The 27,934-nt window shown below is 37.1% G+C and overlaps 2 protein-coding genes across 2 annotated transcripts in view; one reads left to right on the top strand and one right to left on the bottom strand.

The window, feature by feature from the left end:
- nup160 (nucleoporin 160) overlaps positions 1-27,437 on the bottom strand; it is an 82,011-nt gene extending 54,574 nt beyond the window's left edge. Inside the window, exons 1-9 of the mRNA XM_052543733.1 lie at positions 27,360-27,437; positions 19,880-20,057; positions 16,632-16,740; positions 4,318-4,528; positions 3,904-4,129; positions 1,961-2,036; positions 1,769-1,883; positions 1,418-1,657; positions 1,234-1,331 (exon numbers count right to left, since the gene is read on the bottom strand). Of these exons, the coding sequence (XP_052399693.1) occupies positions 1,234-1,331; positions 1,418-1,657; positions 1,769-1,883; positions 1,961-2,036; positions 3,904-4,129; positions 4,318-4,528; positions 16,632-16,740; positions 19,880-20,057; positions 27,360-27,437 (1,331 nt within the window). The remainder of the gene's footprint in view (positions 1-1,233; positions 1,332-1,417; positions 1,658-1,768; positions 1,884-1,960; positions 2,037-3,903; positions 4,130-4,317; positions 4,529-16,631; positions 16,741-19,879; positions 20,058-27,359) is intronic.
- Positions 12,184-15,153, top strand: LOC127947397 (E3 SUMO-protein ligase ZBED1-like). Its single transcript, XM_052544502.1, has 2 exons — positions 12,184-13,179; positions 13,719-15,153. The coding sequence occupies exons 1-2, from the start codon at positions 12,324-12,326 to the stop codon at positions 14,438-14,440; spliced, it is 1,578 nt and encodes a 525-aa protein (XP_052400462.1). The 5' UTR covers positions 12,184-12,323; the 3' UTR covers positions 14,441-15,153.
- Positions 27,438-27,934: the final 497 nt, after the last annotated feature.

Below are 27,934 nucleotides of genomic sequence, written 5' to 3'. Positions count from 1 at the left end.
CTGATAGCTGTAGGGTGGAAAAGAGCCCTTCCTTTCAAGTCCTGCAGAACTACTTTTGCCATGGCTGGCAGAGCCTATACTTCTGCAGGCCAAGCTACATGGATGATCCATGGCCAACCTGGTTGTGCTTGACCGCCACCTCTGGCTCAACTTGACTGAGATCAAGGAGAACGACAAAGTGGCCTTTCTTGATGCCCCAGTCTCTCCATTCAGTCTCTTCAGGCCAGCCATAGAGGGATTCACAGAGCGTTCCACTGCAGCACAGAAGTCGTTCCAGGTCATGCAACACCTCCTGCCCAAACGCTCCAGCTCTGCCTTGAGTCGCCCCAGGACTGCGCTGACTCAGCATCAGAGCAAGTCTGCCCCCTTCTACCTCACAGGCGGCGCTTTCTAAGGGGCAGCATCAGCAAGCTCGCCCACTAAGCATGCTAAACTACCGAGATGTCAGAGCCCCAGGCAAAGGATTGTGCTGGACCCAACGCCCTCAAAATCTTACTGATTGTTGGGAAAGAAAGAAGAAGGAGCAAAGTCCCGTCGTGGCCGGACCACCCCAAAAGCTCTCTCACCTGCCTGCTCTGCGACATGGGCCCACTTCTGTTACGGCCTCTTCATAGTCCTGGTTTAGTGGTGTCTCTATCAAGGACATCTGTGAGGCAGCTGTCTGGCCCTATAAATGGTTATATAGCCAGTTGCCCTGCCCACTTTGGCGGGCTTAGGTGCGCTGGATCAAGTTTTTCGGTGCCTTGCCCAAGGGCACCTAAGTCATGGTATTGAAGGTGGAGAGAGAACTGTACATGCACTCCCCCCACCCACAATTCCTGCCGGCCCTAGACTCGAACTCACAACCTTTCGATTGCGAGTCCGACTCTCTAACCATTAGGCCACGACTTCCCTTTCATTTCTTTTCATGTCTTGAGTAGTCAAGTACCTTAAGTTTTTTTTTTTTTTTTTTATATATATACATATATATATATATATATATATATATATACGCAATCGAATAGCAGAAATCAGTAGTCATATAACCCCTGGTTCAGTGTAATTTGTATTTTATTTTATACTTTACAGTATTTAATGATTGTTTTGTACAGCACTTTGGTCAGTGTAAGCTGAATTTAAATGTGATCTATAAATAAAATGTACTTACTATAAGTACATTTCTCTAGATGATCGGTTGCCAAATACAAACCTCAACTGTTTAAAAACTGTATAATAAAAATCTGTATTACTCACTGCTCAAAACTGATGTACTTCACCACAGTCTGGTTGTCATTATCCAGCCAAACAGCCCAAATATCAGTCGCAGTCAAGACAAAATCCACTAGTGTCTCCTGTTTCACACAAACACACATACTTGTGAGTATACTTCCAACAGTTAACACATGAAGAACTCCATGTTTACGCTGTTGATCTCTACCTGTGTTGAAAACAGTGTTGAGATGTGATCCAAGCTGTAGCGATTGTTCTCACTGGCCACCAGCTGCAGCACACAGAACTGACTGCGTTTGGGTACTGCGAGGTAGATGGCGAGACACAGGCCGATGGATGAGGAGAAGAAGAGACGGAGCTTATGAGCCTGTGCTGGAGAAGCCTTCACCTCCCCACGACCCACGGGCATATAGTCCAACATATCATTCACCAACAGACACATCTGATGCTAAAAGACAAACGCATCATTGCATCATTGTGAGCGGCATGCATTTATAGAAATTACATCTTGATAAAAAGAATTAATATATGCATAATCCTCTCCTGGAGACAAACTGACCTTTAATGACCACATGCGCAGCTTATGATCTTGACACAGTGCAAATATGAAAGTGTCATCCTCTAGCTGGTGGACAGCCAGACTGATGGCCAGATCAGAAATGCTCTGATCTCCCCTGTAAATGGATGCTGTGTTTAAACCAAGTTTTTGCTCTGCTTATAAATTCAACTTTATGGAAAAGAAATAAAATACCTGATAGCGGTGGGCATCCAGCCGGCCAAACGCTGCATCATTGAACTCTGTTTCAACTCCAAAATGGACACTGTCCCTTAATAAGAGAAAGCAGAATCATTATTTTCTATAAACATAGGTATCTGCACATTAAAACTTGAAGCGTTAGTTCAGTCAAATACAAAAATCTGTCATCATTTACTATCATGTCGTTCCAAACTCTTAAGACTTCTCATCAACTTCAAAATGCGAATGAAAATATTAATAACATTCTCTCAGAATTTTATTAAAGCGTTAGTTCACCGAAAAATGAAAATGTCATTAATAACTCACCCTCATGTCGTTCCAAACCCGTAAAACCTCCGTTCATCTTCGGAACACAGTTTAAGAAATTTTAGATTTAGTCCGAGAGCTCTCAGTCCCTCCATTGAAGCTGTGTGAATGGTATACTGTCCATGTCCAGAAAGGTAAGAAAAACATCATCAAAGTAGTCCATGTGACATCAGAGGGTCACAGTTACAATTTTTTGAATCATCGAAAATAAATTTTGGTCCAAAAATAGCAAAAAAAAACTACGACTTTATTCAGCATTGTGTTCTCTTCCGTGTCTGTTGTGAGCTAGTTCAAAACAAAGCAGTTTGTGATATCCGGTTCGCAAACAAATCACTCGATGTAACCGGATCTTTTTGAACCAGTTCACCAAATCGAACTGAATAGTTTTAAACTGTTTGTGTCTCCAATAAGCATTAATCCACAAATGACTTAAGCTGTTAACTTTTTTAACAATCCCTCCGAGTACAAACAAACCGATATCCCGGAGTAATTCATTTACTCAAACATTACATTGACTGAACTGCTGTGAAGAGAGAACTGAAGATGAACACCGAGCCAAGCCAGATAACGAACGAACGATTGACTCGTTCTCGAGTCAAGAACCGTTTCTGTTGGACGCGTCTGATTCGAGAACCAAGGAGCTGATGATACTGCGCATGTGTGATTCAGCAATCTTTAATTTGTTATATGGCTCGGCTTAGTGTTCATCTTCAGTTCTCTCTTCACAGAGGTTCAGTGTACTGTTTGAGTACATGAATTACTCCGGGAAATTCTAACTGACCCTCTGATGTCACATGGACTACTTTGATGATGTTTTTCTTACCTTTCTTGACATGGACAGTATACCGTACACACAGCTTCAATGGAGGGACTGAGAGCTCTCGGAATAAATCATTAATGACATAATATTCATTTTTGTGTGAACTATCCCTTTAAATGTATAATTTGAGATAAAGGTGTTTTTCTGACCTTGCATGCATCTAAACCTATAGTAAGACACTCCCAAAACAACATATGGAACCTTAAAAATGGCTGTGTTTGACAAACATTAATGTTTTTCACTGAATGTGCTTTTTATTTTTTATACAAATTAAGTTAAGAGGACATATCCCAGATGAGTCTCATGGAATTTTACTGTTTGTTTGCTTATGCAAGATCTTTAGATCCATTTCATAATACCTTTTTGTGTTCCACAGAAGAAAAGTTTGGTTTGAGAATTAGGAACAACATGACACCGTGTCCACACCAAGCACACCAGCTGATGTGACAATCAGCTGGACAATCAATGGACACGTCACAGCAATGTTTCAAATTATTTTGCTTGAGGCTAGAATTGATTGATGCTAAGAATTAATGCTTCCTTTGCTAAAAGCAAGCACATATACTACGTCAGAAACAGAACAGGGCATCTGTCAATTACTGTCAATGCTTCGGTGCCATGCAATGCCTGCAATGTAGACAACTTCAGTCATTACAATGTATCTCTTTGGATTTTAAAACTATGACCTTTACAAGCATATTTAAGACCAAGATTTTTTTTTTTTTTTTTACATTTTCAAACTTTAACGACCCACAGACTACAAATGTATGTAGAGTAAGAAAGACAGATAAAGATGACTTTATAGACAAACCATCTTGATCATGAGCAGGCAACGTGACAACAGTAATGGCGCCTGATGGTGAGGCGAGAGCAAACAGTGCCTCCCCCTGATGACTGATCCATGCAGCGGATGTGGACGGAGCAGACGTCTGTGCTCCTTGTGCAAATGGGAGCACGTAACTGTGGGCTGGTTCGTTTAAATTCAGCTTCCCAATGTCCGTGAAAATGGACTGCATTTGGAGTTCAGTGACCAGATCCTATAAAAGATGAAGATATTAGAATATAATTACATTCCTTATCTTTCAAATCCTTACAAAAAAATAAAAATGTATATTTGATAATACAACTGTAACACATAGATTCTAGCAGCACCTGCAGAGGAAAAAACATTTTGATTTAGTAGCAAACAGGAACTGCCAAAGAAAGCAAAGGTTCAGATGCTTACACTGCGGTACATGTGGCTGGGGTGCGGCAGCACCAGGCGATGAACCGACTGGCTGGTGACGATCAGAATAATGACATTGTTAAGGGTCTCTTGTATACAAACTCCTCCAGGCAGCAAGAGGCAGTTTGGGATACGCAAGCGGACAGCATTATTCAGAAGATTGGTGTCCAGTGACTGCTCAACAAACTGAACTGTGTCGCCTGAGGTGGACCTAAAAAATAAAAGACATGCTGAAGCATATATACTGAAGGTCCAAACATAATTCCCACAACAGAGGAAGTCAGTGGTTTGGGTAATGTATAAAATGTGTTTAATGTATAAATTATTTCATATTCATAAAATTACACCAGTTTATTCAGAACATGCCATTATATCACATCAGGGTAGAAAACATCCATATTGTAGGATATTACAGCTGTGACTGCTGTGATTATAAAGTGTACATTACAGCATTCCATTTACATACTTCCCACCGATATATATCAGATACAGTGCACGTACATTTTTCAACCTCAATTACTGCAATTTAGGATTTAATACTGCATTTAAATATGGTTCTCACTGCCAAAACTTGTGTGCTAAGGATCAGGAAAAATTTTACTAATCCAAATTAGTAATCAATTATATAAAAAACATATATAACATATTATAAAATAGAACTTATAAATACATTATAATATAGAATAAAATTTACTGAAATTTAACTGGAATTGGTACTGACTACTTAAATTATATTGTGACTACATATACAGTGGGGTGAAAATGTACTTGCTCTGATTAAAGACTTTTTAATATAAGTTGAGCTCAAAACTAACTTTCAGTCAGCAGCGAGTGTTTGAAATAACTTGATCCGATGTGGATTATAATCACCATACAAGGCAGTATTTATAAGTATTTATAAATATTTATAAGCAATGCAAAAGTCTGTGCATGCTAGCCTTTAATGTTACCATCGTAAACATAGTAAATGCGATTTATTGAGTAAAACATTTTATCTGTCATAAGTCTCGTCTCGAGAGTTTAGCTAAACGTAGCCTATGTCATAAAAATATAATAATGTTTTTTGTTTGGGATCTTTTATAAAAAACAAATAGAAATGATCATTACTTGTAAAAGTGATGTATGTGACTACAAATAAACAGAAACAGACTCGACTCAATAAGCTGGCTATGTTCATAACACTTTATTTCTGTGTAATTTTCAATCCTGATAAATTAATTCATTATGATGAATAATGTATCCCAATGTATCACTTATTATAGTAAAACATTGATGATTTTGGATTTAAATATTTAATTAACGGAGCAATTCCAATAGGGTCCTAGCACTGCAGTGCTCGGGCCCTAACAAGGCATGCAAACAAACAGCCACTTTTATCATGTTCGTTTTGTGATCACGCTAGTTCACATGACTTTTTTCTTATTAGTTTTCTAATAACTTCTCTTTGTAGGTGAAATTAAAAGCACAGCCCATTTAAAGCACTGGCTCGCACTGGCCCGCACTGGCTCGACAGTGGAAAAGCGGCTTGTGGCATGGGGGGGCGTGGTTTAGCGAAGTCTGCAGCGGGAGAGAGAATCAGGAGACAAACGGTAAGTGAGTGGTTTGGGCAAAAACGATCAACACCTGTCTCTTGTTTCAGTAATTGCCGTGGAGAGAGTATAAAACGCCAGGAGAGACAAAAGCAGTCGAGAGAGAGACAGACTGCTGACGCAAACTGGATACGGAACAGCGATGTAGGATGTCGTAGTTGATCCGTTATTCTTTAACTGTACGGGCCAGCTGAAAGTGCTGATTGATTGCACAGCTTAACCATCATAGAGTGAAAGTTTATCATTTTCATGTGCTTTTAAGTCCTGTCAGTTTAACAGAGAGAGAGAGGGAGAGCGCGAGAGAGAGGGAGAGAGAGAGAGAGAGAGAGTGCACGAGCGAGCCCTGTCCGCACGCTCACCATCTTCAAACACCACAAGTGCTGTCTTGCTCTATCTTCCTCGTGCATATTAATTAGGGGTGTAACGATACGCGTATTCGTATTGAACCGTTCGGTACGACGCTTTCGGTTCGGTACGCGGTACGCATTATGTATACCGAACGGTTCGTTGGAGTAATTAATTATATTTGAAAAAAAAAAAAGAGAGAGAAAGAAATATAATGATATGCGTTCAACAAGGTAGCCCAATAACCCAAACAACGTAACAGGCAACGCCCCTGACACTCCCGAAGAAGAAAAAAACACCATCTTATATGTTTATGTTAAGGCGGGCGTACACGGTGCGAATTCGGATGGTCGGAAGATCGTATGTCAACGCACACGGCACGAGTGAGTTTATATGAAAATCGTACGGACGACATGATATACGACACGATTTTACAACCTGCGAATTCCAGAAGCAATCGCACGAAGTTGATAGACGCGTTCGACTTGAAGCAGCGCTGCACGCACAGAAGGATCACTGTATGACATTACCGCGAGAGCGATAAGAGATCACACATATCCAATGCATTCGAATCGCTCTCGCGGTACTGTTATACAGGTGATCATTCTGTGCATGCAGCGGTGCAAGTGGAACGTGCCGAATATAACTGCTCTCCCTCTCTCATAACTGCATATAAAATATTGATACGAGCCTTGACTGTTTCCTACACGTACAGGTTATTTTTCAGCAATAGGAAACCGGGACGTTTGGTTACCCTGTGTGTGTGTGTTCTTGTAGGCCTATATGGTTTATAAATATCTGAAATGGGTATTAAAATGTAAACATGGTTTATGAGGACAATTACTGTGCTCTCGTAAAAAATACTATACGGTGTTTAATAGAAATTTTAAACATGCATTTCGTGATGGATAGAGGTAGTGTATGGGGATTTACAGTATAGAATACCGTTACGTCTATGGAGAGTCCCTGTAAACTACATATGCGTGTGAGAGAGAGAGAACTGAAAAGGCATTGGAATACGTTGCTAGAAACATCATACAGCGCTCGCTGTTGCTGACAGACTTCAGCTGCCTGTCTTCGTCTTTCTTCTTCTGTGGTTTTCCTAGTTCGTGATTGGTCAACTTCAGATAAATCAACAAATCGGCTCGTTCAACCGCACAAATGGCACGAATTCAAACCGATAGCTCACGAACTTTTTAGACATGTTTAAAAATGATCGGGAGGTCGGGAAGTGCTCGTAAGCCACTCTGCTCGGCTCGTAATTCATCGCAAATGATACGAGCCACGACCATACGAGAATACGCGATTTCCACACGATTGAAAAAAATCGCATGCGAACTCGTACGACAGAAAAATCGCACCGTGTACGCCCGCCTTTAGGCTACTCAGCAGGCGCTCGCTCACTCAGTACGCGCTGAAGGCTCGTTGCAAAATAGCCAATGCGTTTAACAGACTAGAAATGAGAAGATCCTCCAATAACCAACAGGTCTGGTGTTTGGGTGCACTTTGGATTCCCTTTAAGCTATAATGGTGATGGCAAGAGAGTGGTGGATAAAAAAACAACGGTATGTCGCATCTGCAACATGACAGGGTACACCAGCGGGATTACAAAAAAAACAAACAAAAAAAAAAACAGCGGGAATATCTGGGATATATGCGTCAGTACTATCTGGGAAAAGACGAAAAAAAGGAGAAACATGCACGCAGCAAACTATCCCTGCAGCATTTAGACACTATAGCTTACAGGGAATCCAACCCAAACACCAGACCTGTTGGTTATTTTAGGATCTTATATTTCTGGTCTGTTAAATGCATTAGACATTTTGCAACGAGCCTTCAGCGCGTGCTGAGTGAGCGAGCGCCTTAGGGGCCGTTCACATATCGTGCCTAAAAACGCATGGAAAACGCTAAGCGCGTCTTTCTCCTCCTTTCCAAAGCGCTCGGGCAGAAGCGCTCATGAGGCGTCTGTCTTTGCTAAGCAACAATGACGTGCTCTCTCCATGAGACGCGGAAATTTCAGCGAAGGATAAATGGATTTGCAGCTCTAAAAATCGCTTGCAGTAGCTCTGCTACTGAATTTATTTCAAAATTGCAATCCATATACAACTATGATCAGCTGTTCCTTCATCTTGGCTGAGCTCTCAACGTTGTTACGGGAAAGGATGAAGCTGATTGGTTGGTTCTTGTCACATGACCCGCGGTGCGCTTGCGGCATTCTGAAAAGTTGAGATGTTTTTACATTTTGCTGTATCTAAAACGTATCGAACCGAACCGAACCGAACCGTGACATCAGTGTATCGTATCGAACCGAACCGTGAATTTTGTGAACCGTTACACCCCTAATATTAATCAATTGACACGATGGTGTCGATGTTTAAATCATTTAAAATGTGAATATAAGTGTGCTCACCCCATTTTTGTTTGTAAGAAAAAATTTGATTAGATTTCATATCGCAATATATGATCGCAGAAAAATAAAATATTGCAATGTCATTTTTTCCCTATATTGTGCAGCCCTAACCTGGTCAGGCAGGTGAGTACCAAATACCTGCGAGTATCAAGGGGGGTACATATTCAGCCTTGGTGGATTCAGGATGTAACCAAACCTCAATCCATCAAAGCCTGATTCAACACGGGGATGTGGTGGAGTATCCGGTGGTCCCGATTAGGGCTGCACATTTTCAAGTTTTTCATTAACCGTTAACCGAGGCCCTTAGCGGTTAATACTCGGTTAACCATAGTGTGCCATAGTAACCATAACCATAGTAATTTCTGGACATTGGCCGAAAAAAAAAAATATCCGACAAAATGTAATCTCTCCGGTCAAATTGTCCTATTAAAACTGCCTAATAATGCCGCCCATTAACACAATCTGAATTTGAGAAGAAGCCTAGAATGTATAACAAGACTCCGCGGCCGCCTCGCTAAGGCTATGACTATGAGTATGTTTGACAGGTACAATATTTGAAAATCGATAATTATTTATTTACTTTAATTACATTTATATCTGAATTTATATCAACCCATAGACTTTCAAATATCAAAATGTCATGAATTAATATGTATTTGTGTACAAAATGACATATAAACATATTTTCCTATTATACTTTGCCTGGAAACGCTTCCAACAAGGCGTCGGTTCTATTTCTAGCATGCACGCGTCGAGCCGCGCCTGAGCCGCGCGTCTCACGCAGGCAGTCGGCAAGCTATAACCTGTTAACATGGGAGCCGAATTAAAAACAGACACGCAATGCAGCTGAGATGCTCTCGCCACGCATCCAGTGTGTCCTGACCGGCCTAATGATGCCCGGGTGTTGGCTGTTGATATTACAACAACAAGGTTTTACTTTAAGTATATCTAAGCACTGTATTGCAATACTTGCATTTTGCCCCGTCACTCTCAATTTTAAAGTGCTCCAACGCTGTACTTTTTTTGCCCGCTTCATATTAGAAAAATGACTTCTTCTTGTGGACATTACAAATGTCTGGGAGCGCTCTGGCGGTCTCTGGTGGTGCAAAAATTTATTACAACTAAATTCAATGCACGCCATTGACGTAACTTAACCGAGCAAAATGTTTCACTCGGTTACGCAATTTTTAACGGTTAATCGGTTAACCGGTTAACCATGGACACCCCTAGTTCCGATTATTATTCAATTCCGGGGACTAAAGCAAAGTGTGGAGGTGGCGGTTAGTCCCCACCTCATGCATCCGATAATTTTGGGGACGAATTGGCCTGCGTTTACTGTTTTATTGGGGTCGTTATGTGCGGATGCCTCTTGGGGGAATAAGGCACGGAAGGAGGCCACACGGGTGCAGGTGGGAGAAACTGAGCCAGGACCGCTGGGACTTTCTTCAGGGGAACAGAGCGAAATCGGGAGACTTATTCTCTCGGAGTGTGATGACTTTCCTCTGGAGCAGTCTCAGGATGAGACATTTAAACACACTTTTCAACATGTCCGCTCCATCGATGGCCAGCCTCTCCAACCTGCCCACCCGCTCACATATCTGTGTTTTGCCATTTTAAGAAATCTGTTGTATTGAGTGACCCAAGATGCTCGGACAAAAGTGAATACAACCTAGTTTCTGGATTCCGAAGATTCCTTATTCTAATCCTACGGTGGGCCATTTGGGACAGGCAGCAACACTGAATCGCCTCATGACCCATTTCTTTTGGCCGGGCATTCACGACAACGAGTGCAGGTGGTGCGCGTCTTGTCCGGAATGTCAGTTGGTGAATACACCGGATTTTTGTTGGAGGTGTAGGGGTAAAGATAGCCCTTCAAACGAAAATTTTTCGGGACCACACTTCAAACGAAGGGGTATGAATTATCTCAGAAAAATGGCTGCTACAGCAAACAAAAAGACACATAAATGTAAGCTTTTTGGCATAAATAAAGATTTTAACGAAAAGTAATCATTTGTTTTATGTTAAATTCAATTGTGAGTTCATATTAATGGTCATGTTACTCAAAGAAATGTTTGCAGAAAATCACGACGTCATATCATTACAGACTGCATGATAGTGCCACAGCATATGTCTGATCAGGGTGATAACTGCCGTAGACATTGATCGGGGCTAATCCACCCAATAATTAGAAATCGCTAATCCATTTTCTCAAATACTGCCTATTCGAGAGAGAGAGAGAGAAATTGTAAGTTTTTACTTAAAAACAGCGATAACAGTGTATCCTCTCGTTGCTGGAAAATATAATGTAGCGAATTCAGTATTTAAACTCTATTTAATAAATGTTGTGGGGCTGCGCTGACAAGTTTATTTCTCCTGGATTTGTGAGCTGCGCGATTTCTGATATGTGTGTGTGCAGCTCATTAATACAGAATGATAATTAAAGGCTCTAATGCACACCAGCATATGTGTGTATTGTAAGAGCTAGACGATGAATGCTGATGACGTGTGACGTCATGGTAGTGGTGTCCCAAGCCCTAGTGGAATATCTTCTCCCTTACCCCTTGACATTGTTTCAAGGGACAAGGGGAAGGGGTAGGCGGAGGGGTAGGGAAAGGGGAAGGGGTATAAAATAAAATTGGGATTGGGCCTTAGTATTGATTGGCAGCAGCATATGCAGCATCTGAGGGCTGTCCTGAGATCGCTGAGGGGGGTGGGACTCACGGCCAACCCAAAGAAGTGTGCGATTGGGCGTGTGGAAGTGAGGTATCTGGGCTTCCAATGATCAACACCTGTCTCTTGTTTCAGTAATTGGCGTGGAGAGAGTATAAGACACCAGGAGAGACAGAAGCAGTCGAGAGAGAGACAGACTGCTGAAGTGAACCGGAAACAGAACCGGAACGAGTAACCCGGAAGAGTTTTTTGATTGTGCCTGTGTTGATGTCAGAGTAAAAGTCACCACTGGTGTTTATAAAGAGTATTTTGAGTTAATAAATTCGTCAGCAGTCCAGCTGACCCCTTTGTCCTCTTCTTTTCCTCTCAAGAACTTAATACACGGCTATTGCCTACCAGAGTAAAACACATAGTTATTATTTTAATGGAAACAAAAACTAAATTAAAACAATTATCAAACACCTATCTTAACCTTGACTTAAAATATGGTTGTGCCATCTTTAGCCACAATTACTGCCACCAAATGCTTTCAACAACAGGAGAACAGACATTCACAGTGCTGTTGGCCACTCTTTAAAAAAAAAATGCTTTCCTTCTTTAGCATTATGCTCGACTGAAGGTGCAATGCTCCTTTTGTGGAATTCAGTGTTTGGTTTACAGCAGATGAAAGTTCAAGATCCTCTGAAATGGCTTTGCAACACTGCCCAGAATTATGTATTTCAATCGCACCTAGGGCTGCACAATTAATCGAATTTCTAATCGCGATCACGATTACAGAAGCCACGATTACGTAATCGTCCAAAACCGCGATTACACACAAAAAAAAATAAAAAAAAATAAATAAATAAAAAAAATCTGCGCGCTTAAGAGGCGTGTTTAGATCATGTCAGGTTGTGAGTGGCGAATCACCACTTTTAATAATAGTCTGTAGGCGTGTCATTATCAACGACCAGATTATCCACTGATACGTCTCATGTCATGTTAATTTCATCATGTCTGCTGATAGAGCAACATCCGATTCCGACAACGTGCAAAGTGCTCATCCACAATTAGAACCGAAAAGAAAAGCAACATCAGTGGTGTGGAATTATTTCACCAGGGATGATGTCGATCAGCGTGTTATACTGTGTAAACTGTGTCGATCAACTGTTTCTGCACCATCAAGCAACACCACAAATTTATACAACCATTTAAAATTCAACCACAGAGTGCAATACGAGGAGTGTCTCAGCGTAAAAAAAAAAGCGCCAAGTGATGCGAGAACTGCAACACAGACACCCATCACGAAATCTTTGTTTAATGCTACTCCGTACCCGGCAGGTTCCCAAAAGCAGATCGAGATAACTGAAGCGATCGCGCATTTCATTGCAAAAGACATGGTGCCGATTAATACAGTTAGCAGCGCGGGGTTTAAAAAACTCATAAACACACTGGACAAGAGATACGTCATCCCCTCCCGCAATTATTTTTCTCAAGTTGCGCTGCCTTCACTTTATTCAAAATGCCGGGAAAGCATTGAATCAGATCTGCAGAAAATTGAGTTCTATTCCACCACGACTGATTTATGGTCGAGTAGAACTATGGAACCATATATGAGCCTTACGGTTCATTACATTGATGACGAGTTTCAACTCAAAACCAGATGCTTGCAAACGTCCTATTTTCAGCAAGATCATACCGGGGATGCGATTGCTCAAGGATTGAAAGAGATGCTGGGTGCCTGGGATTTAAAGGAGGAGCAACAAGTCTGTGTCACAACAGACAACGCAGCAAATATAGTGAACGCTATTGCTATCAATAAGTGGAGCAGACTTCAGTGTTTTGGACACAGGCTGCACCTAGCAATTGGTGAGTAGTAGCCTGCTAATAATATTCATTTAGCTAAAAATGTACACATAATTCCACATTGGCGAATAATATGTAGACCAGGTTTTTTTTTATTCATTCCTGGATTCTAATGCATTCAGTGATTGAACAGTTTAGCATGCAACAACTTCAGTGTTTTATATATATGTATATATATATATATATATATATATATATATATATATATATATATATATATATATATATATGATATTGTTATAGTTCACTTATCTATATTTATAACATTATATTAATACAGTATATATATATATATATATATATATATATATATATATATATATATATATATATATATATATATATATATATATACTGTATTAATATAATGTTATAAATATAGATAAGTGAACTATATAAACTGTAACTATAATGTGTTTACAACTATACTAATATAAATTGTACTGTTACTGTAATTTTGAAATTGTGTCTGTTTAATTGTAATTAAAATGTATAGCATTAGTAAACTGTTTGTGTGTGTGTGTGTGTGTGTGTGTGTTTAGAACATTCTTTGAAAGATGGACGGATTGACCGTGCACTAAATGTCTGCAAAAAGGTGGTAGGGTGCTTCTCCTATAGCTGGAGACGAAGGAGGGAGTTGTCCGAGGCCCAGAAAGAGCTCAAGTTACCTCAACACAAGCTCAAGACTGAGTGTCCGACAAGATGGGGCTCAAAACAAGCAATGATCGCCAGGGTATTGGAACAACAGAGTGCCATTTCTTTTGTTCTCTCCGCGGACAGAAAAGCCAGACACCTTGTCCCCACATGGCAGGATGTAGAGGTCCTTGAGGCGGTCAACAACTCCCTTTCTCCACTTGCTGAATTCACGGATGCTCTTTCAGGAGAGCAATATGTAAGTGTGTCATATGTGAAGCCTGTTCTTCATTTGTTCAACAATAAAATCTTGGCAGAGAAAGAGGGAGAAACAGAACTGTCAAAATGCATCAAGAAAAAGATCCTGGACTACCTGAATAATAAGTATGATGATCCACTGACTCAAGAATTGCTTGACATGGCTTCTGCAATTGATCCCAGATTCAAGCTCAAGTACGTCAATGAGAACAGAGTTGAAGCTGTCAAGACTCGTTTGAGAGCTGAAATGGCATCAATATCTACTACAGTCAAGGTAATTATCATAGGCTGTGTGTGCCATTTATATTTTGTTTGGGCCATTCTCAGTATTAATTTAAAATTACTAAATAGTCCTTACTATACTAGTACATGACATTATATTTGATGAGTTAAACAAAATTTTTGCCTTTGTTTAATTAAAAGCCTCAACCATCAGTGACTGTTAGAGAGGATGCAGATGACCAAAATGCTCCAGCACTAAAGAAGACCAAAAAAACACTGGGCAGCTTCTTTAAAGTAGATGAGGACCAGAGGCCAGCATCGCCATCTCTCAATCTCCAAGACATGGCCATTACTGCAGAGCTACAGTCTTATTTTCTATCTGCTGCTGTTGATAGTGAGGAGGATCCTTTGGTCTGGTGGAAGGAACATGCAAAACAATTCCCAGCACTATCCAAGTTGGCACAAAAGTATTTGTGCATTCCTGCCACAAGCTCTCCCTCGGAAAGAGTTTTCAGCACTGGAGGAAACATTGTGAATTGTTTGCGTGCATCCCTAAAGCCTGAAAGTGTGGACAGGCTTGTGTTCCTAGCCAAAAATCTTTAAAAGTCTAACTTGATGTCGTTCATTCCTGAAACCTTGAAGTGTTTTTATGTCTTGTGTTCTAGGCCAAAATACTTCATATGGCAAACTCAGTTTTTTTCTTTCTACAGGTTATCTTGAGTTTTTCTATTGTTTTAATTTTAGTTTTACTATAATACCATGCATACTATTGCATATTTGCACTTTTTTTTTTATTTAAAGAAACCAAACCAATGTAGAAAAGCAATAAAAGTTTTTCAGGAAGAGTGTTTTCAGCTTGGTTTTTTTTATTTTTATATATAAATATGGCATGAAGTTGCTTTAAACATGGTATAAAGCTACTTAAAACATCAATCAATGTAAATTGTAATAATCGTAATTAATAATCGCGATTACAATTTCAAAGGAATAATCGACAATTATGATTTTTTTCATAATCGTGCAGCCCTAATCGCACCCTTCATCAAGATCCTTTAACCAACTTCATGCTACTGAAAAAGTTCATATACAGTGCATATACAGTTCAGGTCTGGCAATAATCAATTGGTTTGTAGTTGATCATTAATCATAGAGTTAAAGTTGATCATTTTCACGCTTCTAATTCTTGCAAATTTAAACATTCAATTGATTTTAAACCATTCAAGGGGCGAAAGAGAACTCAATTCAGTTCTCACTTGCTGTTCAGATTCAATTCAGTTCTCAGAGTCATTTCAGATGACACAGAAACACAGAATTCAGTTCAGTTCAATTCAGTACACTCTAAACATCAGTCAGTCAAGCATTATAAAATGATATTGTGATAATCAAGTATCATTTAAAAATAGAACTTCAGTAATCTGAATTAAAACTTGGTAACCATATATGTAAGGAATAATTGACTACGGGACGTTGAATTATTAGAAAAATAACGCACACGCGAGGTGGTGATGCGGCCACGACTCGAAGCGTTCAGTTCTTAAATGCTGAAGATTTCCAAAGGAACTCCATTTTTTGACGGGAAATTACAACAAAGAATATTGTTTTCATGTAGTGTGTATGGTATGTAATATCTCGCTCTGTCTCTCTCTGTGCGTGTGAGAAAAAAAAGCAAAGTGACAGCGAATCATGCAACTTCACACTAGAGTTTGCGGTACGCAAAATACAGGTGTGCTGCGCAGAGTGTACTGTAAGTGAAAATATATCTATGCTAAACTTATACTTAGCATCCAAATCACACACTGTTTAGTAAAATCCAGTGCCTAATATTAGACATAATTTAGTCACCCAGAGTCAAGATTTAGTCACAAATGTGATTGATTTACTCTCAATGTAAAGGGGTTGTGTCATGATTTACCTTGGATACGGGCAAAAGTGAGGGTCCAGTGTAATCATGCACATTCGGCAGGTTTAGTTAGACTAAAACAAACACTAGTGTGATTGCTCTGTTAATGTGGTTCATGATGAATTAAAGAAAAATTAGGAGAGCATAGTGATCTTCAGATACAATGCATTATGTTTCGAAGAATAATTTGGCACACTAGATTGCACTGTGGTCTTTGATTGAATCGATAATCAAGTAAAGACTAAAGGCAACTTTAACAAAAGAGTCTAGTGCTGTTTCAGGTACTCTAAATTTATCAAAATCAAAGCATTCTGAATGTAATAGATCTCAGCTAAGAGAGGTTATCACAGGTAATCAAACATTTCTGGAGAAACTATATAAATAAACATTGTTACAATTTTATTAAAAGAGAAGCTAAAAATATTCAAGTATAAGCTCTCACCAGTGGATGAATCTGTTGCTGGTGACTGAGAGGAGTTTCCCACTGTCCTCATATGAGAATCCACCTGCACTGTCTGCATACTTCACACCACCTGAGTGAACTGCAACACCTAACAGACACAATAACACATACTTCAAACAACACCCCAAATAATATAAAACAGGTAAATACATCTGCAGACAAAAAGCACAGTGCGTGCATAATTATTAGGCACATTGGTATTCTGATCATATTATTTTTCCCAAGCACATTTTACCATTTCCAAACAACATCAATCTTAATAACTACTTTTATTTTTTGTATTTGAACATTTATAAGTGATATAAAATGGTCCATGAAGGCTGGAAGTGAAAAACTTATATTCAGGTGTGCATAATTATTAGGCAGGTTTTCTTTTAAAGATAAAATGAGCTTAAAAAGAGATTTAATTTAGACTATAAGTAAATTATTAAATGACAAGAGAAGAATGCAATACTAATGCAATTAGAAAAATGTTGCTTGATGTCCAGTATAAAGTTTCCACAGTCAGTGATGGTTTGTGGGGCCATGTCATCTGCTGGTGTTGGTCCACTGTGTTTTCTGAGGTCCAAGGTCAAAGCAGCCGTATACCAGGAAGTTTTAGAGCACTTCATGCTTCCTGCTGCTGACCAACTTTATGGAGATGCAGATTTAATTTTCCAACAGGACTTGGCACCTGCACACAGTGCCAAAACTACCAGTACCTGGTTTAAGGACCATGGTATCTCTGTTCTTAATTGGCCAGCAAACTCATCTGACCTTAACCCCACAGAAAATCTATGGGGTATTGTGAAGAGGAAGATGTGATATGCCAGACTGGACAATGCAGAAGAGCTGAAGGCCACTATCAGAGCAACCTGGGCTCTCATAACACCTGAGCAGTGCCACAGACTGATCGACTCCATGCCACGCAGCATTGCTGCAGTAATTCAGACAAAAGGAGCCCCAACTAAGTATTGAGTGCTGTACATGCTCATACTTTACATGTTCATACTTTTCAATTGGCCAAGATTTTTAAAAATCCTTTCTTTGTATTGGTCTTAAGTAATATTCTAATTTTCTGAGACACTGAGTTTGGGATTTTCCTTATTTGTCAGTTATAATCATCACAATTAAAAGAAATAAACATTTCAAGTATATCAGTCTGTGTGTAATGAACTAATTTAATATACAAGTTTCACTTTTTTGTATGGAATTAGTGAAATCAACTTTTTGATGATATTCTAATTATATAACCAGCACCTGTAATTATTCGCCTTAATACTTCATTATTTTTGCAGTTAACATGTCTCTTCTTTCTAACATGCATTTTGGTGTCCAAGGGTTATGCCTTAACTTTGCAAATTTTAATATTGCATTAATATCTAGGGCTGATATGATTAGTTGACATTATCGACAACGTTGACAATAAAAAATTGTCGACAAATATTTTTGTTGTCGAGTAGTCGTTTAATGTCATATGATCTAATGTAATAGCCTGCGATAACATGGTGTGGCGCTCTAGCACGAGACTGTAATTCAGCTCTGCCGATGAAATTCAGGAGAAGAAGACATCGCTTCAGAGCGAACGCAGCCGATTCCGAGGGTGTTGAGCTGCGTTTGCTGCATAAATAAAATAAAATGTCTTATCACTTAACCTTTATTTTGTTTCTTATCCATATGACCCACAAAAATATATTTCATATAATTAAATGATTAAATGGTTGAATAAGAGAGACCTCTGCCATCTCATTTTTTGTGCCAAATATATTTATTTGTATGCATTTATTGTATAACTAATTACATAATATGACTTTCAAAAGCTGAAGTGATTACCTTTATTTATTAGAATATGTTTAACTCAATATTTTAACTAATTGCAAAAGCTGAATAATCAATGATTAATCAGGGAAATAATCAATGATCGTTAGATTATCAAAATAATTGTTTGTTGCAGCCATATTAGTATCGCATCTTTCTCATGGGCATTAAATAAATGATGACTCTTTTTTTCTAATTTTATGTTTAAAAAAACTGCCCCGCTCCCCTTAGTTACCGTTGCTTTCTCGGACAATCAAACGGATTTGCTAACTATCTTACAACGACAGCTATCAGTGTGAAAACCTTGTCCCAAGATGTTTTTTATACATTTTGGACACATAAGGACCACCATTCAAGTGGCAGAGGACAACATTCAGGATTCATGTACTGCATGAACCACATTTAATATGGAGAGGTACTGAAATTAGATTGTAAATGTAAATTGTAAATGTAAATTAATGAGAGCATGACAACCAGAAAAGCGACATTTTCATCTTCATTGGGATTTATTTTGCTCTGTTCTGATTGGGTTTAGGAAATGGAATAAAATAAATTAAATTGCACATCCTCTCAGGATTCACGGAATTAGTGTTAAAGTTCACCAGGAACATCGTTTTTCCATGTTTGTAGCGTAAATACCTTCAAACCAAAGAAACGTTTTTTTCTATGGCACTGAGTGCTGGTCCCTGATACTTAACTGCCATGGTCTCATCTGCATTCAAGGGGCTTACCAATATGTCAATGATATCACTTATAAATAATCAAATACAAAATTATACTATTTTTTCAGATTGATGAGGTTCGGAAATAGGTAAAATGTGCTTGTAAAATAAATATGATCAGAATATCAACTAATAATTATGCATGCACTGTATTTACAAAATGCATGATTTGCAGGACATCCAGAAATGTAACTTTAATCCTAATGTTTTCCATCTTTTCAATACCAAAATCCAGCTAAACTGGATGGGACCCCATCATTTCTTTGTAATTTTTATCTCAATAATTACATGTTATTTCATAGCTTATATTAATTCACTAAAGAAATTGGAAATGTCATAATACAGAGTAGATGGGGTCAAACTTTTGACTAGCAGTTACGTCATAAGACTTCAAAAAACAAAAACATGAGACATTTTTCCTCTATACCTCGCGCGCGCGCTCTCTCTCTCTCTCTCTCTCTCTCTATGTGTGTGTGTGTGTGTGTGTGTGTGTGTGTGTATACATACAATATACATACATATGCTCATATATCGTAACACTATATAAATATATAAAAGCTAAAAGACTTTTATATGATTATTATTCAGCGCCTCGCGTCACGTGCGCGCTGCCAGCACTACAGACACCGTTAATTCATGCAGTCTTTTTAAAAACCCATCAGACTGAAAACGCCGCGTCTAAAACGGTTTACAATTAAAAGGCGTTACCCAGATTCAGTGTGATCTGTCTGAATCGTAAGACAGACTCTCTTTCAAATCCGCAGATCTCTATGTAGCTCCTTTCTAGCACACCCGCCATTTTCCCGCGTTGCACATTGGGACTGAGCTCCGCGCTTCCGCCTTTCAAACTCTTAAAGAGACAGTAAACTACAGGAGCTCTGCAAATCTGAATCAGTCAGACAGGACACAGCACAACCCCAAACCATTATGGTGAAAATTAAAAATAAATTTGATATGTGGTTCATGAGGAATTTGTAAATATTATTTTAGTCTTAAATATTAGATATACCAAAATAGTTTCTTAAAAAAATTTATTCAATTCAATTTCGTATGCAAAAACAAGCCTCAGTAATTAAATTGAAATATTTAATTTAATTCATATTATCAAGGAGGTGTGCTTGATTTGAATAGTTTGAACTGGAGTAAATATTGTATTAAACATAAAGATAAGATGATATGGTATATACATAATTTATAATTTTATGATATGGTATTTATAATTTATATATATATATATATATATATATATATATATATATATATATATATATATATATATATATATATATATATATATATATATATATATATATATATATATATATATATATATATTATTTTATTTTTTTTAGTTGGTAGCAAAGAGTTTATTTGAAATATGACTCTGAGGTTTACAAACTTCACATTCAGGTATCCAATTCTCATAGACAGGCTCTTTTAATGTTGGCTTTATATATATATAATACAAATAATTTTGTGCATTTTGTAAAATGGACACATTTTTATGTATATATTACAATATATTATATTGATGAGATTTTTTTTATTTAATGTTAAGTGGAATTAAAATGAACATATAATATTACTTGCATAATATGTAAGTGGTCAGAAAGGATAACCAGTATCACCCATTTCAATGCTAACTTAAAATATTAATTTTGAAACCTTATGAGGACTTTCAAGCCATAAAAATATTAGAATTATGGGCATATAAACTCCCATTTTGTTTTGATTGGACAAATATAACTTTTTCCTGTATTTTGTTTTTGTTTTTTCTTTGATGTTCTTTAGTATATGAACATCTTTTCTTAATTTTCTTTAATGTCTTTGTTATGAATGTTATCCCTAATGTTCATAATACTTGATGTTAAAAACATTACTCATGTTTAATGAGTTTACATAATTTGTGAGTATATGTGAAACATTTTGTATTTTCAAATGTTACATGCATGTTTTATTGGGAAATTAATATTTAATAATAATAATAATAATAAAAAAAAACATTCACCCTGGTTCTTTTAATAAAAAGTTTGCTAGAAGAAAATAATAGAATAAAATAAGATTTTTGGGACTGCAGCTTTAAATCAAAATACACAACTCTAACTGATTAAAGTGCAAAAGAACTAGAATGAAAAATAATAAAGAATCCATCAAATATATATATTCAGGGCTGACATGGTTTCGTCCAGATCAAAGTTTAAAAATAAATATTTTAAAAAGAAATTATGTAAATTATTAAAAGTTATATATAGATAATTAAAACAGTAATGTTATTCAATAATAATAGAACTGCACATATGTATAAAAGCCATGGAATTAACCTTTTAAAGCTGAAACTCATATTAGGTTAGTTTCATATTCCCAAATAAATGGAACAAGGTTTACAAAAATATATTTTATGTCAGGTTATTTTGGTTCTTTTCAGTCAACTGACTGTACCTTTATATAATGCACTGTTTGAGTGGACAGACATTTGTAGGGGTGTCTGAAACCATAGTGGGCATTATCGAGTCTATTTCAATCCCATAATGCACCACAGCAATGTACTCAACACTAGAGAATTTACGTGTACTATGAGGCTAATACTGAATGCTTAAACAATGTTTATGACACAAACAACTAAAACTTTTTTGGCGTGGAAGAATCAAAGAAAGAGATTTGCTGATTTGGGGCATATTCTATGATTGCCAAACAAAATATATCAATACTGCCAAATCAATAAAATTATATGAAATATTAGAAAGTTAGTTCAAATATTAGAAAGTTTTAATGGTGAAAACTTTGTTTTCAAATATACCGATATAAATACAAGTGTCAATTAAATAAACTTCTATTAATCCAGCAGTCAAGTCAAGTTCTGGAAGCACCTCTTTTAGGAGCTTAGATGGTATAGATGAAGTGACCCCAACTAAGCAAGCCAGAGGCGACAGCGGCAAGGAACCGAAACTCCATCGGTGACAGAATGGAGAAAAAAACAGTCTAGGTGCAAACAGCTTAAGTTCAATGTAAATATATAATATATGATTTTAAGACTAAATATCAGAAACAATATCACTACTGGCTGATTTTGAAAAGCTCCATCAGGCATCTGACATCGTGTTCAGGTCTATGCTTCTTTGCAGGCCATTCAAACTCTGTGGACTTCACTTTGTGCATGAGTATTGTCATGTTCTAGCCAAAAATGGCCTTCCCCAAGTTGTTGCAACAAATTTGGCACTTCCTTTTTTCCCACTTCAAGCACTGGTATCCTTGGTGTCCTGCACGCTTAATGCAGACAGCATCTGAAGAGTGATTTACTCCTCAGTCTATTTATACGTCTTTTGGGGGAATTCCACTTGCATCTCATTTATCCAATCTTCCTGTTGTAGTAGTCACCTTTATTTATATAGCGCTCTAAACAAAAAACATTACGTCAAAGCAACTGAACAACATTCATTAGGAAAACAGTGTGTAAATAATGCAGAATATTAGTTAAAGGCAGTTCATCACTGAATTCAGTGATGTCATCTCTGTTCTTTTTTTTTTTATTGCAAATTAAAACATTGAGTCTTATACAAGGTAAAATATCAATGTCATATATACACATACAGAAGACAAAGGAACATACAAAACACCCAAAAAAACAAACACTAGATATCAATATAGGGATGTATGCAGGTACATTGGTATGTTTAAATAATGAAACATTTTAGTGATATAGATAGAGGCAATTTAGGGAAATCATAATAATTGTGACAGTGTTGTAGCTTATAGAACACAATATAAACACACTCAGGTATATGTATACACGATTGATGTCCTTAATAATACTCAGAGATTACTTCTTTATTATTAATCCGTTTAGTATACCGAAGATTTAAGTTGAGGCATCGACTACCTAGCTAGTTTTAATCAATATTTTAGGGTGAGAGCAATGGACTGAAAATGTTATTAAATTTGTATAGATGATTTTTATTTGCTAACATTTGCTTCTCTTTAATAATGTGATCCCTTAATAGATGTAGCCATTGTGTCATGAATATTTGGGATTTATTTTTCCAATTGAGTAGTATTGTTTTTTGGCAATAGTTAGAGATATGAGCAGATGTTTTGAATGTTCAAAGGGAGGGTTAATTTGAGATGTGTCACCTAAAAGAGATAATAATGGGAGTGCATTAATTGTAATTTTAAAGAAATTTGATAGTTTATTAGCATTTATCTAGAACCGATGAACTGGAGGGCATAGCCAGAATGCATGGAGGAAAGTGTCTAGTGTATTTACACTACAGTTAGTGCATCTATCAGAAGTTACTAGTCCCATTTTAAACATCTTACGCTGTGTTATGTGTGTTTTGTGTATAATTTTATACTGAATTAACTGGATGTTTATGTATGTACTTATGATAAAAGTGTTTCTGCAAATTGTTTTCCAAAATGCATCATTTGTGTTGATAATGAGATCGTTTTCCCATTGTTTAACTAGTGCTACTATTTTAGAGTCTATAGATGATATTAGGTTGTATAATTTACTAAGTGTTTTTGATGAATTACTAATTGTGGTGATATGTTTTAGAATTGGGGGAGGTTGTGCAATGTCTTTGTTTCCAATTGTGGTTTTAATAGAATTCCTGATTTGTAAGTAGCTAATAGTAATACTGTTCTTTTCATAAGTTAAATTTCTGTTAGTTCTATAAATGTATCGAAGGTGTTGCCAGTAAACAGGTGATGTAGATGTGTGATACCTTTCTCTTTCCATTTAATATTGTTAAGCGGATTTTTGTTGATAGTAAAATTAGGATTATACCATATAGGTGAATTGATGTGTGGTATCAATTCATGTTTTGTCAATGTGTTAATTTGCCACCAAGCAGTGAGAGTTGTTTTAATCATTACGTTCTTAAAAAGATTGTTCTGTTTGATTTTTTTTGTGATGGATGGGAGATCAGATATGGTTATTTCTTTGCATTCTGTTTGTTTCTAATTCTAGTTTTCTCGAATTCTACTCTAATTCTTGTTTTAATCCATTGAATAAAGCAGTCTCCAAACCCATATTTTTTAAGTGTCATGTAAAGAAAGTGCCAACTAACTTTGTCAAAAGCTTTTTCTGCGTCTAATGATACGATTATGGCTTTTTTGTTGTTGTTTTGATTACATAGGTTAATAATGTTGAATAATCATCTGGTATTATTTGATGACTGGCATCCTTTGATGAAACCTGTTTGGTCTGGATGGATGAGGGATGATATGACTGATTCGAGTCGTGTAGCCAAAGCTTTACTAATAATTTTTAAGTCCGTATTTAAAAGAGATAATGGGCGATAACTAGAGCATAAAGTTGGATCTTTGTTTGGTTTAAGTAAGACTGAAATTAGTGCTGTGTTCATGTGAGGCGGAATATAAGAAGTGTTTTTAATTTCTGCCGTCATTCGCAAAAATAATGATGATATAGTTGACCAGAAATGTTTGTAGTATTCTGGTGGGTATCCATCTAAACCTGCGGCTTTATTGTTTGATAGAGATTCAAGAGCTTGTTTGTATTCAGTTGCTGTTGTGGATTCTTCTAATGATTCTCTTTGTGCTGTGGTTAGAGTGGGTAAAAATATATTGTTAAGAAATGATTTAGTGTCATTAATTTTTGGCTCCTTTGTATTACTGTATAGATGTTTATAAAATGTACGGAAAGTATCATTGATGTCTTGTAAGGTGTGAAGAGTCTTTCCTTCTGGACTATTGATCACTGGGATAAGTGTCTTTTCTTTATTGCGTTTGAGTAGATTAGAAAGGTATTTACCTGATTTGTCATTATGTTCAAAGTGTGTATGTCTTAGGCATTGTTTTTGGAATTCTATCTTTTTATGTTTTATGTCTTTATGTTCATCTTTTGTTTTATTTATTTCCTTTAGGATCTGTTCATTTGGAGTATGAGAGTAAATATTGTGTAATGAATGTATTTTATTTTCTAATTCTTTTTCTCGACTTTGTTCCTTTTTGTATTTATATGTAGAGTATGATATGATCTTTCTTCTTAGTACAACTTTAGTGGTTTCCTATAGAGTTGAAGCAGATGTGTCTGGTGTGTTGTTTGTTTCCATGAAGAATGCTCATTCTTTTTTAAAGTATTCATTAAACTCATTATCTTGAAGTAATGAAGTATTCATCCTCCATCTAAGTGATTTTTTATTATCATTCCTGTTGTCAATAGTTATAGTAATTGGTGCATGGTCAGAAATAATAATAGGGTGTATTGTTGTATTTAAAATGTCAGAGATGAGGGAATTGCTTGTTAGGAAATAATCAATACGTGAATATGATTTATGAACTGCTGAAAAATAACTGTATTCTCTTGAATTTGGGTTTGTAAGTCTCCAGCTATCGCCAAGACCAAGGTCAATCATGTATTGTTTAATGGTTTCTGTAGATTGCCATGGTTTAAAGTGTGATGATTTATTCGATTTGTCTTGAGTTGGATCAATAACTGTATTAAAATCTCCTCCGATCATGATGGCTGATTAGGGAACGTTGGCTATTGAAGAAAAAAAGTTATGGAAAAATTGGGGGTCATCGGTGTTTGGTCCATAGATATTAGTGATGGTCAGTCTTTTATTGTTAAAGGTTATATTGACAATAACATATCCTTCTGGATCACATATAGTTGATTGATTAATAACAGTTCTGTTTAATTGATTAATATATCTACACCTCTTTTCTTGGAGTTGTAGGATGCCGAGTATATTTGTGTTAGTTGTGTATTTGTTAATTTCTTGTGTTCTGATTCTGAAAGATGCGTTTCTTGCAATAAAGTAAAACATATATCTGCCTTGAGTTTTTTAATGTGGTTTAAAATTTTGTATTTTTTAGCTGCTGAGTTAATGCCTCGTACATTCCAGCTAACTAATTTTAGGTGTGACATTCTATGTTATGATACTACTGTATAGTTTGGTTCGATATTTATTACAATTATCTGTACCCTATTATATGATGTGAATATAAAACACACATGCAATACATAATCAATGAAAAACAAACAAATAATAAGAAATGAAAACATAATGTTAAACTGAGAGCATTTTTTTTCAAATGAGTATAGAGCTGACATTATAAATACGTGAAGTAGGTGATTATATTTAATCTTGTAATGAGAACATTGGCGGCATGTTTTTTCTATTTTTTTCCTCTTTTTTCCCTTCCCCCTGTTCTCCGATCTTCCTTTCACTGTGGATTATAAACAGTACATGGTGTCGTTCCTGTAAAGTTGGCCATCAACATATAGTCTGACTGCCTAACCTGATTTTACCAAGTGAGACATGTTCCTGGGACAACATCGTTGTTGACCCTGGAACAACATTGTGATTAACCAATCAGATTTGAAGAACCAGTTTATAGATTTTGTGAAGTTTATGCTTAAAATCAGTGTTTGGTGCTTGTACATCAGTGTCATTCATCTATCATTTCCTCTGATTTTAGGGATTACTCATGGTTAAGGTTAGGTTTAGGTGTAGGGATATGGTTAAGAATATATTTTTGGAGTAAAATGTTGTTCCAGGGTCAACAAAATATGTTGACCTAGGAACACATCGGACTTGGCAAAATCAGGACGTGCAGTCTGACTACTGTGAGAACGGCTTTCCTTCGATTTTGCCGAAATTGTTTCAAGAATGGAACCAATATTCTCTGTCTATCCTGAATCTCCCGTGGGAATTGATCGTTAAGTCCAAAGGTAGTTACACGCAATTCTTTTCCCTTGCTCTTAACCAGTTCTTTCTATTTGTAATACTCAAATTTTGCAATGATGGTACGCGGTCGTTTAGTGTCGGCGTTTTTGTTGTTAGATCCAAGGCAGTGTACACGGTGGAAGGTGATATTGTTGACAGTCTCTTTTGGGAGTTTGAGAGAAGAATGCATGAAATCTTTGATCGCTTGTTCCGGGTTATCTTGTATTTGTTCTGGTATACCTGAAAAGATCAGGTTGTCTCGCATATTGCGGGAATTGGATGTCTAATAAGGATTCTTTCAATAGTTTATTTTCGTTTGAGAGACATTCTATTGTTGTTGTGATTTCTGAGATTTTCATATGCATTTCATTTTTGGCTTTTTGCAAGGACTCTATCTGGGATTGACTGAAATCGAGGCTGGTTTTAAGATCCTTGATATCTTGATGGAGTAGTTCAAGAATTGCCAGTTTATTGTTTATGGATCGTAGAAGACCCACCTCTATTGTTGTAGTAGATTCATACTGGGACTCTGCTGAGTATTCCCGTCGCAGCTGTTTCTTTTGTGGTTGTGGCATGATGGTCAAATTGTTGAAGTAGTGATCTATAAACTTTTCCAAGCTTACCAAGGTTTCCACGTTGTCTCCTGATCCAGTTCTGATATTTAAGTTGATGCAAGTTGTAATAGTAGATGTCATCTCTGTTCAGTTAAATAGTGTCTGTGCATTTACTTTCAATCAAGTCAACGATATCGCTGTAGATGAAGTGACCCCAACTAAGCAAGCCAGAGGTGACACCGAACCGAAACTCCATCGGTGACAGAATGGAGAAAAAAACCATGGGAGAAACCAGGCTCAGTTGGGGGGCTAGTTCTCCTCTGACCAGACGAAACCAGTAGTTCAATTCCAGACTGCAGCAAAGTCAGATTGTGCAGAAGAATCATCTGTTTCCTGTGGTCTTGTCCTGGCGGTCCTCTGAGACAAGGTCTTTACAGGGGATCTGTATCTGGGGCTCTAGTTGTCCTGGTCTCCGCTGTCTTTCAGGACAGTAGAGGTCCTTTCTAGGTGCTGATCCA

The sequence above is a fragment of the Carassius gibelio genome, chromosome A25, assembly GCF_023724105.1.
Source record: "Carassius gibelio isolate Cgi1373 ecotype wild population from Czech Republic chromosome A25, carGib1.2-hapl.c, whole genome shotgun sequence".
Classification (NCBI taxonomy): Eukaryota; Metazoa; Chordata; class Actinopteri; order Cypriniformes; family Cyprinidae; genus Carassius; species Carassius gibelio.
Note: the sequence above shows the minus strand (reverse complement) of the source record. Positions and strands in the feature narration are given on the sequence as shown.

Excerpts from the sequence above, each read along its gene's own strand:
- LOC127947397 (XM_052544502.1), top strand. The coding sequence starts at position 12,324 with ATGTCTGCTGATAGAGCAACATCCGATTCCGACAACGTGCAAAGTGCT. Across the intron at positions 13,180-13,718 it reads CAGGCTGCACCTAGCAATTG|AACATTCTTTGAAAGATGGA; the intron begins GTGAGTAGTAGC and ends GTGTGTGTTTAG.